General features: G+C 43.1%; 1 protein-coding gene across 1 annotated transcript in view; it reads right to left on the bottom strand.

Moving 5' to 3' along the window:
• MPL (MPL proto-oncogene, thrombopoietin receptor) overlaps positions 1-13,255 on the bottom strand; it is a 301,040-nt gene that overhangs the window by 180,495 nt on the left and 107,290 nt on the right. The window contains exon 5 of the mRNA XM_069642442.1: positions 2,751-2,910. Coding sequence (XP_069498543.1) covers positions 2,751-2,910 — 160 coding nt within the window. The remainder of the gene's footprint in view (positions 1-2,750; positions 2,911-13,255) is intronic.

Consider the following 13,255-nt stretch of genomic DNA (forward strand, 5'->3'; position numbering starts at 1 on the left):
TTGGGCCTCTAGACGCGGCAGGCTCGGGTCCCACGCCTGGGTATACCTGTCCTGAGCTGCGCCTGTGGTTAAGATTAATTCTAAACCTTCCATACATCACCTTTTGTTTTGTCTATGTAACTTTCTCCCATCAATGAGTGTCATGCCAGTGTGTCAACATAAGAGGACAAGCTGCGTAAAACCATCCTCTGCTTCTCTCCGCACCTGAGCAACGACATAGGGAATGTGCTCCAGGCGTCTACTCACTTCTAGATTCCATATATGTTGCCTCCCTGATTATCTGTCACTTTCTCCCTCCAGCGAGTGTCATGTCAGCGTCAAGTGCCAAATGACACCTCAATTCACTTCCGTTGATTATTCATAAGCAGGTAGCTAGATATACTCCCAAGGTAGTGCAAAACTAAATGGCCTTGGAGACTATCTTGGTCTCAAAGGGAGGTGTTTGTGCTATTGTGTGATTACAATGCTGTACATTTATTCTAAATTATGGTAACAATCTCCCTGATATTTCCTACATTATACAATCTGTGGCTATATTACAGAAGGAGTGTATTTACACTGGTGCTTTCATTGGTCCCAGCTGACCAGATCATTTGCCCCTTAGGAGCCCCCTGCTAACCTGCTGGGAATTGATTTCATATATTTGTAAATAAAGTCTGCTTTCAAATATTTGGGAAAGAAGAGTGTCAACACCTTGAAGGTTCATTACTAATGATGACCTCAGAAGAGATGCTTGAGAAAGACACGATCAAAACTGCAGTTGTATATAATGAAGGTTTAAAAGGGGCGTAGACTGAAATGTGACTGCAAGTAAATTCAAACTATGCTTGCAATTTATATTCAGTGCTCTGGCCTGGTACAGTCAGGGAGACTCCTTTTTGAATTAGATATGCTTGCTTTCAGAATGGAGAATTGGAACTTAGCTACCTAAAGCAGTACTCGCACGCTAGCATTCTTCAGACTCAGCACGTGTTATTGCAAACAAGCATACCATGCTAGGAGGGTGTTTATGTATCAAGTGAAACCTCTTGAAAAGACTAGTGATACGCGAGTGTGTGCCTTAATTTAATAATGAATGCACATTTGTGTTGATATCTTATGAAGGCAGCAGGAGTGACCTTGGAAGACCAAGCTTTTCCAGTCTCCTCATAGAAGTTCATTATGGTCATCAGGAGGAGTGAAGCCCTGCCCATTGAAGTAATAAAATCTTCCCTTAGTGACACTAAAGTCTATATACTTAAATGACAGCATACGTTGTCTCACATGGGTGGAGGAATCCCAGCTTTGGGGTTCATGCACTGTTTGTTTGTTTGTTATTAATTTCTAATGCGCACCAGATCCAAAGGTATCGGGGCACAACAGTTACAGGATATGCAAAGTTTAGGTTCACCAGTTACACAATAAGGTAATTACAGGACATAAACAAATCAAATATATACATTGTTACACAGTGGAACTATTACAAGGCAGAAAAATGGGATATATACAATCGGTGAGAACATTGTTACAATGCCGGGTGCTCACTGTCCATTTCTGTGTTCCTCCTCAGGGCTGCTAGTAAAATATGTAACAAACGAAGTTCACCTGAGATTAGTCGAGAGTTTTATTTTCTCTACAGATGTGTGGGTATGTTTCTGTAAGAGTGTGTGTGTGTGTGAGAGAGAGAGAGACTGATTGAGTTCATGTGTGTGTGCAAATGTGATGGATACCATGTGTTTGGCAGGAGAGGGGAATCTCACCAGTATGATGATAGTGATATACAATGGCAAAGCTGCCAAATATTGCTAGGGCAACACCATTCATGTGATTTACAGTGGCAATGCTGGCATATATTGCTAGGGCAACACCATTCATGTGATTTACAGTGGCAATGCTGGCATATATTGCTAGGGCAACACCATTCATGTGATTTACAGTGGCAATGCTGGCATATATTGCTAGGGCAACACCATTCATGTGATTTACAGTGGCAATGCTGGCATATATTGCTAGGGCAACACCATTCATGTGATTTACAGTGGCAATGCTGGCATATATTGTGGCTGCTGCATCATGAAAGTGATGTAGAGTGACAGTGCCTTGATATATTATTAATGCTGAATCATGAAAGTAATTAACACTGCCAATTGTTGCATATACTGTGGGTGCAACATCATCAAAGTGATTTACAGTGCACATGCTTGAATATATTGTGGGCACAACATCATGAAAGTGGGTGAGAGTGACAACATTCTCACCTCAGCCTCTGTTAGCCCTTCAGATGAACCAATTCATTGTCAGTGCTTGCAAGCCAAGTAAGCCCTTCATGCATTGCTTTTAATAATCCCTTCAATAAACGGCAAGCAACAAATCACTAGACCCCTTCTGCCAACAAGAGGTCCTCTTTCAAGACAGAAAACCCTCAACCCTCTTAACATAAAACACCTAGAAACTCAGATGCATGAAGAGCTCAAGGTACATCTGTTTTGCACACATCAACACAAAAGCTCAGCAGCCATGAAGTGCCCTTCCTCCTGACTAATCAAACCCCTCCCACTCTCTTTCAGGTCCACCAGAGCGCCTGGAGGCCATGCAGATAGCAGCAGAGCGCTGTAAATATCCTAATGAGATGAGATGAAATGGAATGAGATGATGTGACTGGCACACATTGTGGATGCAGCATCAGGAAACAGTGGTAAAAGGTTGCTGTGTTCTTTTGGAGACCTGACACCATCCAGGCAGTCAGCAAACCCTTGTCCGTCATCACTTACCAGTGCTGTAGGGCGTCACCATGGAAAACGCCGGGGACCAGGCACCCCAGAACCCGTCATATGACAACCCATTAGGCTTTGTGCGGAGAACGATGTCATACTGTGTCCCAGGTCGAAGGTCATAAAGGACGTGGCTTAACGCATCTGTTTCCTCGTCTTTCTAAGAACAGGAAAGATTGGAGTAGCATGTTAGCCAATCAAACAGAACAGAGGTCGGGTTCAAAAAAGCAACACAAAAAACAACAACACAGGAGCTTGCAGAGATTGTGGACCTAATTCACAGAAGCGTTTTATAATGGCAAAACCCCATAAGAAAACGCTCTGTGAATCAGGGACTTTATATTTATAAGTCTATGCCATATCTTTCACAGCTGGTTTTCACAAGCACATGCTTCTCTCCCTCAGGCAGTAAAAGTAACACTGAAACAGAACCTTCATTTACAGGGAAAAAGAAGAGTTTGAGCAAAAGGAAGGAAAGGAAGACATATGTGTGCATTTTATGGTATGTAAAAGAAAAATGCACATTCAGTGAAATAAATCATACTCTATGATTGTATTGATCCAATTTTGAATAGCTTTTTAAAGTGTGTGTATGTTGTGTGTATGTGTGTGTGCACGTGTGTGTCTGTGTGGGTGTGTGTGTGTGCACGTGTGTGGAAGAGTGAAACAGTGGTAGAAACTCTCCACTCTCCACTGAATTGTGGTCATTGGTAACATTTCAACCCGCAAGGTTTCTCTGCGGTTACAGTGAACCGTTGGAATACGCGGGTTGCGTGCCGTACGCTGTGTGCAAGACTTGAACGCTCACGTTGCGGAGAGTCTTTTTGTAGAGCTCCCGAAATATTTTCAAACACCTCTGAAAGCTTTGCAAAATAGAAATCAAATGAAATCCAGGATTTTTGTTTCCTGGAGGATCAGTGACTGTGGGTGGAGGCTCCTGAGCGAACCATTTTTTAAGGGAAATTTTGGGTGCATGCTTATTAATCCTAATCTTTTTTTGTGCTTTTAATAACCAGCCCATGATTTTCACTGGGCCTAATATTGAGTGAAATCGTGACATGCCACAATAACAAGAAGCGGAGCCGCTTTCCAGCCTCCCCGATTAGCGGTCGAAGCAACTAGTACTATGACTAGGATCGAAGCTCAAAAGCTCCAACAGTCAAGGTCCAATTATTTAAGACTGGGAGAACCTAAGTCTGAGCAGTAGGGACGGACAGTAACCTATACTGGGGTTTGTTCCCCAGGTGCTCAGCGTGCAGATTCTGGAACAATTGCCAACACTGCTCACTAATATGAAAATTAAATTAGCGAGACGGGGACAACTGGCAAAAGGGAGGTTTGGTGGCCCTGACGAAGCTTCTACACCTAAACCCCAAACCACCAGAAACACTTTAAATCACGTGACAAAGAAAATTCTTGGAGGAAGTATGAACATGGAACATTTAAAAGAGAGACGTTGCATAGGCTCAGCACGTGGGACGTGGGATACACCCTCCTTGTTGAGCCTGCCAACATTTAGCAAACAAAGTACAGTTACGGATTTTAATCAAGTCAATGGCCCGAGTTTGGTTTATAGACAATCTGAGTCATACTGCAGAGAGTTGGCAGTACAGTGTATGACTGATGGAAGTATCCTGGAGGCAATCACTTTCTTATTTTATTTTTTTATTTGTTTTGGTTACACAGTAACCTTTACGAAAGTATTTAATATAAAAGGAAAATACATATACATTAAAATACGTTAAAACACACAACAGAAAATAAGAATGCTTAATGTCTGCAGGAAACCTAATACCCATACATAAAGATAAACAAACTCCCACATCCTGGGACATATACATTTGCATGATCCATCTCTTAACACAATTGCAATCAAAATATGGGATTGAATAAAAAACAGCCTAAGTTGAACTCATAAAGAAAATAGAATTCATAAATCCAAACCCTTCTGATACAGACATCGAGCAGTTCGTTCATGACCCAATGAGATTATACCGCTGGTCATGGTTACTGTCCACATTTTACCTTTAAAAATTGGAGGACTGCTAATTGGAGCTTAAGTCGATTCCCATGTAACATGTCCAGCCATAATGCTTTAAGATCAACACATTCAGTATTTGGTACAAATTCTGAGAAGCATTTAATACGTTCTGACCTTAAGCCAACGCATTCAGTCAAGATGTGTTCCAATGTTTCTGCTGGGACCTCGTTTTTGCAGAACCTACATTGATGGGCTAAAACAGGATTTCCTGACCTAATGTTCATTATTTCTCCTGTCTCCAGTACATTAAACCAGAACCTCATGAAATCCTGCCTCCACACTCTACCTGGAAATTTAAGTAAATATGGTTCGGAGGTGCCCAGTTTTTTGATGTTGGATACCAGTTGACTATAGAGCTTCTTATGCTGAACTTCAGTGACCGTGGTGTTCCAGTCACAGTGAAGAAACAGACTCTTAACCTTCATCGGGTTCGAAGTCAATAGATCCCGAGAAACCCCTACTTTTCCGAGAGATTCAAATCCTTCCCTTTCCAAGTCCACCAGGAACGTAGATGTGGCATTACCTTTAACAAGCCCACGTCCCATAATTCCATACAAATTAGTGTCATTACCCAAAAGCAAATTCCTATACATCGCGAGCTGTCGGTTTTCGATTGTGCTAGAGATAGAAAACAGCTCCAATTCATAGCGAATGGTGGCGGATGGCACACATTTTGGGAGACACCAAACCATAGATCTTAAGAAGCGGGCCTCATACTTCACAATTTTCTTCCTACACCATAGCGGAGCAAATTCGAGACCATAGCTAAACTGGGCAACAGTTTTGTTTATATACATGCAAAGGCACGGTAGTAGGGAAAATTTCCCATACTTATTATCTGTTTTTCGTAACTGAGAGATCAAGGGACTAGTTCTCTTGTCCAGATAGTCACGAAAATGTGGCCTTTTCTTGTCCTCAAAGATAGGGTAGCCCCGATATCTAAAGGCATGGCTCACTATTAGCTTGACGTTATCTAGGAACCATGAAAGCCTGATGGGACTTTTCCTGTAGCTTAAACGTAATATGACAGTTTTGGTGTAGTTAATTAGTAGCAAATTAGCCTGAGTGTAGTTTTTGAAGGAAGTGAGTAGGCATTGCAGGCCAATGGGGGTGTGGTGGTCATACAGAGTAGCATCGTATGCATAAGCAGACAAAGGGACCTTAACTCCCTCTACTTTTGGTGATGCAAAGGAAATTCCTTCCAAATGAGGACCTACGTCTGAGAAATACAAATTAAAAACAGTGGGGGCAAAAATACAGCCCTGTCTAAGGCCATTGCAGGCCTTGATTTCCTCCGACAGGGATCCATCAGTGCTCAAGAGCACCTACATTTTTGTTTCTCCATGAAGATGGTAAAGTATAGAAAGGAACGGTGCAGGCATGCCCAATGCGTGGAGTTTGCCCCACAATATAGTTCTGTTCACTAAATCGAATGCAGACGTCAGGTCAATAGACGCCAGTTAAATGGGGGGACTTCCCATTACCCTGGCCTGTAGCTGCATAATATTGATGAAGAGTCCACCTGCATCCGTGCCCACATGCTTTCTAAATCCAAATTGAAAGGGGGAAAGAATCCTGAAATCCCTTATACAACCGTGTATATGCTTCAAAATAAGAGAGGGAAACATTTTTGAATCGCTGTCCAGCAGAGAAATTGGTCTGTAGCTAGAAGGACTGGACCTATCACCCTTTTTATATGTTGGCACAACGTAGGAGGACATGTGCCAGCTCTTCGAGAATACCCTGGTGATTACAATATCTTTAAATAAGAAAAACAAAATGTTTGCAAACAAGTTTGGATTGCCCTTGAAAACTGTGTTGGCAAGTAGGTTGGGACCAGGGGCCCGAGATGCTGAGCAGCGAGTGATCATTCTCTGAATATCAAGCAAAGCAAATGGGACAGTCCACTGACATGACCAAATGTCCTGCGGCACAGTCCAGTTCATAACGGGAGAGCTATATAGCGTGCCAAAATGGCCTTTCCAAACCTCGGAAGAAATACATACTGTTTGGGCTTGAAGTTGAACATCCTCTCTCATTTATGAGAGTCCAGAAATTCTGAATATTTGTATCAGAAAGAGACGCCAGCATTTTTTCAGTGTCCTTCTGATAAAGTTGCTCTTGATTTCTATTTATTTTTAACCATCTTCAAGCTGCCACTGAGTGAGTTAATACCTGGCATTTTAAGTAGTAGACGGATTTCACGGTTCCTCTCTCCCTTAAGTTTATGCATAGATGGATTAAAGGAATGCATGTGGGTCTCTTGATACCTGAAGGCCCCAATATAACGCCATTTGCATACATCTCAAAGTCACCATGTGTGTAGGTTAGCAATTTTTTGTCAAAACTATTCTTTTCAAAATCTTGCAGAAAAACCTTATTGACTTTCGAGATGTTGTCGCTATGCCAATTGATTCTATTACAAGGTTTGTTGAGTTCCAGCAATGGTAGAAAGGCCCCCTTAAGGGGAGCTTGGGGGACTTGTAGGGAAACTTTAAGCAGTTTATGATCACTATCATCTGTAGGTATTATACCAAAATCTGAAATTAAATTAAATAGTGTCATATTTACAAAAACATAGTCAATAGTGGAACACACAGTCCCGTTCGACCATGTATTGCAATCCATATCACCCCCTAAAAGCTCATTTACACAATAAAGATCCCAATCAGAAATAAATTGGTACCACGTGGCTCCCTGTACATTTTCCCGAGAGGAACTACAGTACAAAGGATTAGTGCTGTACCCCTCATGCGCACCAGATTTCCCTGGACCTACTTCAACATTAAAATCACCTGTAATAACAATGTTAAGAATATTGCACAGCACTTGACATTCCTGTATGGTCCAGTCAATCAGCGCTATAAACTCATTCAGCTCAAGATCGGGGCACCAATACACGTTGATAATCAATAGATAACCCAGAGGGTCAGGATAACAAAGATTTAAGAGAATAGCAACACACCCCCTGTGTATCTTAAAGGACTTAATGCATTTGAATGAGAGGTTATTTTTCACGGCAATAAGAAGTCCTCCTGAGGGTCTGCCTTGAGATTTTTGACAGCAAGTACTTGATGCACAAGAAATCCGTCCAAAACCAAAGGGGTAAGAGCCCAGGTTTGCTTGCATCATATAAGAATGCAGCATGGAGGAGGACTGCTTAAGTGCACGGTTACCCCTCGAATTCCATGACATGAGGGTTAGGGAGGAAGCGTTCTATGGCTTTTCTTTGAGCGCTTGGATTTTAGCAAGAGAATCTCTAAGTGTCTGGGCAAGCCACATCAGGTCTGGCTCTGTTATGGCAGTCTGTGGCTTGTCACTCTCATTCTTTTTTTGCTGTGGTGCCACATTTAATTCTTTTGATCTCCTCCCCTGGTCACCAACCCCTGGTTTGAGACAGCCCTCAATAAAGAGTTCAAGGTCAAAACCAAAGCGGTGCAAGGCCTCAATCTCCGAGAGAACAAGTTCCATGACGATTCGCGAATAAAAGACCAACCTAACAAAATCATACCTGATGGGATGAATATAGTCAGCCAGTTTGATATCTCCAGAGGAGATCAAGGATAGTCTTGGAACCTCACTGAATAGGGACAGAATTCTCTCACGATTTAGGGGCGGGGGGCCACCTTGAGGGAGCATTAAGTTTAGCATAGCACTAGGATGATCAGAAAAGTGAGGGAGCCTTCATTCCACTCTGTTGGTGGGTCCACAAAATAACGGCGTTTCTTCAAAAGTGTGAGGGAGAGCATTACCACCATCAACAGCTTGCTCTTCACGAGGACCCTCCTCCCACTCCTTGTATTGCGAATAACTTTTACCCAGTTCGGATGGCCATCCCCCGTTCTGTTGATCGGTTCTGATGGGCTGTGTTTCTCCAGGGGGTTTATAAGGAGGTGAGCTGGATTGATTCAGCATTAAGTCAGGTCCTTTGGTTTGACGCGTGGTTTCCAAGTTGTTGGAGGGCCAGGCGTCACTCAGTCCCCCGTGCCTTAATGGAATACTTGGTTGAGGGGCCAGAGTGGTCAGATTAGTCTCAGGCCCTATCATGGGTATAGAGTCAGCGGGAGGTCTCTCAGTCCCGTCGAGAGTACCTGGGGGCATAGTTTTTTCACAAGCCCAATTTATGTCCGATGGGAGTTGTGAACCATACTTTCTCGTGTGTTCTTATAAATTCGTTAGGGCCTGTTGAACTCGTATTTTAATATCCTCACTCAGGACGAGAGTTGGATTGGGAGTTTCTGTAGGCTCTACCCCCCCTGTCCCTCCTGTAGGTATTTTGTTTATTTGTTCACCCATGGAGATGTTACTAGTGCAGTTTGTGTGAATATGCAAGGGGGGGCATTGGGGTTTTTAGTAGGCCCTGCCTTTACTCATCTGATGGAATAGTAATTGGCGTAAACAAATGGCTTGATATATGGGGCTGTCAGATGGACCCTCAGTTTTTAGGTTTTCCAAAATCAGGATCCCACTTTTATTTTTTTTTAGAGGTTTTTTTTGTAACTTTTGTATATCTGTGATGGAATTTGTACCCTGTTGGGGCGTTGTCACAGTTGGAATATTTTTTTTTTGGAGCCTTTTTTCGATTTTTTTGTTTATCATGAATGTGCTTAGAGCCCTAGTGGCTCATTGCCTCTGTCATAGTATTAGTGGCTTCTCCGTACTCTTTCACAAAATCAGCAACCGGATCAGCACGAAGCAGATCACATGTGCCTTTTTTGCCTTTTTTTTGTGAGTGGCACAGACTCCTTCAGCTCTAACGCCTTTTGGCTTTCTTCATCCAACTGCGAGAAGTCAAAGCCGCCATCTTCAGCAGATAAACCGCAAATGGCTTTTATAATTGTATTAGTATTCAGTACCTTAAGAGAGGGTAAGCTCTTACTTTTTTTACATGGATTTTTATTTATTGCGCCAGAGATAACGGCCCTGTGCTTGAGAGCCCTTGCATGCATTTTCCTCTCTCTGCGGGAGATATGCTGTACAAAGGCAGCCACAGATTCCAAAGAGGAATCCTTACCCGTGTTACCACCTTCCTCTGGCGGTAGTCCGGCACCTTCCTCCATAGCCCTCAATAGAACTGATGGCCTGTCCATGGTAGGAATGTTCAAAGGTGCCTCAACATATGGCTCACTTGCCGCCGGATGACGAGATCCAGGGTCGGAAGCCGGGAGCGCCAGGCCGATTCAGGTCTCCAGGCATTTGAGCTTTTCTGTATTCAATGAGACCATATTCTTTAATTCCGCCATGCCACTTAAGAGCGCAAAATGTTCATCCTTGTTACCATGCACAAGGGCATCGGCATAGCTTGGTTCTCATGATCGGTTTGTGAGATCTGATCATGCGTAATTATCCTGGCTGTCACTGTGCTGTGCCCGGGAGGCAAACTACACCCCTCTATGGCAAAGAGCAAAACCCTCCAATGTACTTATCTTCTCGGAACTGTCAAGAATGAAGAACCTAAGTTCTTGGATCTCCATATGTGTTCTCTCATGACCCTTATGCAGAAGATTTAATATCCTTGTGAGAACGGGAAATGATGCATGTGTAGAGGCAATGTCTTCCGTATTAAGGCCCTCGAATGAGGGACCTATAGGAGGAACTTCATATTCCTGAAAGGAGGGGTGAATCGGGGAAGCAAGACTGGAGCATTTTTGGGGAGTGGTAAAAGAGCTACTGTGCCCCGCCCCACCCTTACTGTCAAGCCCAACACCCAAAGTCTTAGGGAGATCGACTGTGTGTTGCCCTAAGCAGTTATCTTCAGTTGGATGCATGGAGGGCACAGAGGAGACTGTTTCATGTAGATGAACATTATCAATGTCACCCCCTCTTGCCCTGACCGCGGTGGAGGGCCCCCTTGAGAGACGCACCCTTCTGTCCAGCTCCGCCAGAACTGCTGGAGCCAGCAAGGAGGTATCCACCCTGGGTCTGGGTTTATCACCCTCTTCTGGATTCCAAACATGCGGAGTGCCCAGATTGTCATGTATACTTAGTAAGCTCTTTTGGAGGGGGACATTCAAACAGTCTGGTTTTCTGGAAGTTTTGCCATTACCCTCATCTTGAAGAGGAGGAATTGGTGTTATACCAATGCTATTGTGGCTGCTACCAAGACTGATATGCAAATGGATATTTCCCATCTGTGAAAGGTACACTGAGCAAAAAGCCTTGGCTGCAAACTCTCAAAGTGGGAAAAAAAACACAGAACAGGTTGTCATGCCATGTTCTTTCAGGAGAGGGGCGCCTGCTACCTTTTTTGAAAGAATTTCGAACAATACCAGTTGGAGCCAGCCGGAACCTGAAACACAACCAGAAGCCAAAGTCTAAGTCTCCTATGAACAAAATAACTGGCATTCCGAGAGTGGCAAGTATGATGTAATATGATATGTTAGGTTATTTATAATCCACTTCATACCCAGAGGGTTCTAAGCGCAGACCCGGGGAACCTGTGTTGCTCCACACTGTCTTGCTTCCAAGGAGAACACGTTGCCCCTGAGCTATCCTCCTGAGTGAAGAAGCTTCTTTTGATTGTATATTTATATTGGAACCCTGCCTGTACCAACTTGTCAAATTTCTTGAATATTTGTTGGAAATATTGTTAGAGGCTTCGATGGGCAACGAGTCTATAGGAATTTTAACAACAGCCGACCTACATTTGCATCGCCTCACACAAAGTTCTCTACTAGAATGGCATTTGGGCGCTCGGAATAATGGGAAAAGATGGATGGATTATGTTTGGGACTGGGATTTGTACCTGGCAAATGGGAACATAAAGGGGGATATACAACAAACGCCCACGTGGAAAAATGGGCTGTCGACTTCAACCATTGACTACCTGATCTTGTCTAGAGATGTGTTTGACCACAGTCGATTCATGAAAATCAAATTCACCACTAATAGTGATCATAACATGGGGACAGCTATCCTTGGTTTGAAAGTAACAAGTGCTGAGCAGGGTTTGAAACAAGGTATGGTGGTCAATAAGCGGGGAATTGCTTGTCTAAATTTAGGGGAGACGGTCATATATTGAACAGATGTCGAATAATTACCTTGAATATGTTTGTGCCCCGTATCATGTTTTGGACTTTATTTGACCCAACATATTGAGATGAAAGCCAATCAGCATCATAAATATGGTTTTGATCTGGATACAGGGGCAGGAAAAGGGAATTGAGAGGGTCCATTCGAGAGCTCAGCTGGGGTTTTATCAAAAAAAGAGAAATTCTGGAAGAAAAAAAGAACCTTACCTCTAAATATAAGAAATGGGTTAGATCAAATCACTTCTTAAAAAATCAAAGATACAGTGAATAGATGTTGGACATTTGGTAACCAAAAAGTCAAGAAACTTTTTGGACTTGATAAATCAAGACCAGGGTCGACAGGCACATTTGCAAGGGAACTCAGTGCTGGAACACACTTGAAGTAAACATTTTAGAGAGCTCTATCAGAGTCCGACAGGTGCACTATGGGCAGGAAAAGAGAAGGGACCCTGGGTGTTAAAGGTGACTTAGGATGACATAGTCTCCCATATTAAAAACATCTTTGACTTCAAGAGCGGCAGGGCCAAAGGGCCTCTCGAATAACATCTTTAAGTCCAACACAGAATTATGGGCCTCAGTACTCTATGCAGAGTTCAGGGCTGTGATTAAGTCCTGACGCTGCCTGCCTAGCTGGAGAATGTCTATTATAGTCCCAATCTATAGTGCAAATCCTGCAAACCATCACACTCCTGGACTCAGACAGCAAGCTGTTCGCAAGGGGTAAGGGGTTTTCTTAGAAAGCTGGAAGAGTGGACAGAGCAGAGGGGCATTCTAGATAAGGACCAGATTGGCTTCAGAAGAGGAATGTCAGCTGCTTTGAATGGACTGATTGTTAAAACTGTGCAAGAGAAAGCTTGGCCCAAGGATGGCCAGGCCGTATACAGAGCATTAATTGAACTCTCCAAAGCTTTCGACACTGTTTGTAGGGGCGTCTCTGGAGTAAACTAACCCAATGGGATCTCCCAGAGAAGCTCCTGGCCATTATAATCCATCTGCATCAAAATTAATCTATAAAAGTAAGTTTGGATGAATATGACCACGTAACAAAACTAATAGACACATAGAGGGGGGTGAGGCAGAGGTTCATGTTGGCCTCCTGCATCTTCAAATTTTATTTAGCAGATCTAGATGTGGCCCTCATTGGACAAGCCTTTGCATCACCGAAAATAGATAACTTAAAAACTACATGGATAGCATATGTGGACGATAGTCTGCTTTTGGATCACACCCCTCAGGGAATTCAACAATTGCTACCCACTATAGGGAATTATGCAGAAGCAAATTATTTACTTATAAATCCGTCCAAGTCAAATATAATTCGCTTCTCGATGTCAATAAAAGAAGCGATTGGCTTTAAGTGGTCTTTAAATGGATCACAGATAAAGCAGACTAAAGAAGTCATACATTTGGGATTCAGCGTCATGTTCTATCTT

This window comes from Ambystoma mexicanum, chromosome 1q, assembly GCF_040938575.1.
Source record: "Ambystoma mexicanum isolate Mex_15411 chromosome 1q, UKY_AmexF1_1, whole genome shotgun sequence".
Classification (NCBI taxonomy): domain Eukaryota; kingdom Metazoa; phylum Chordata; class Amphibia; order Caudata; family Ambystomatidae; genus Ambystoma; species Ambystoma mexicanum.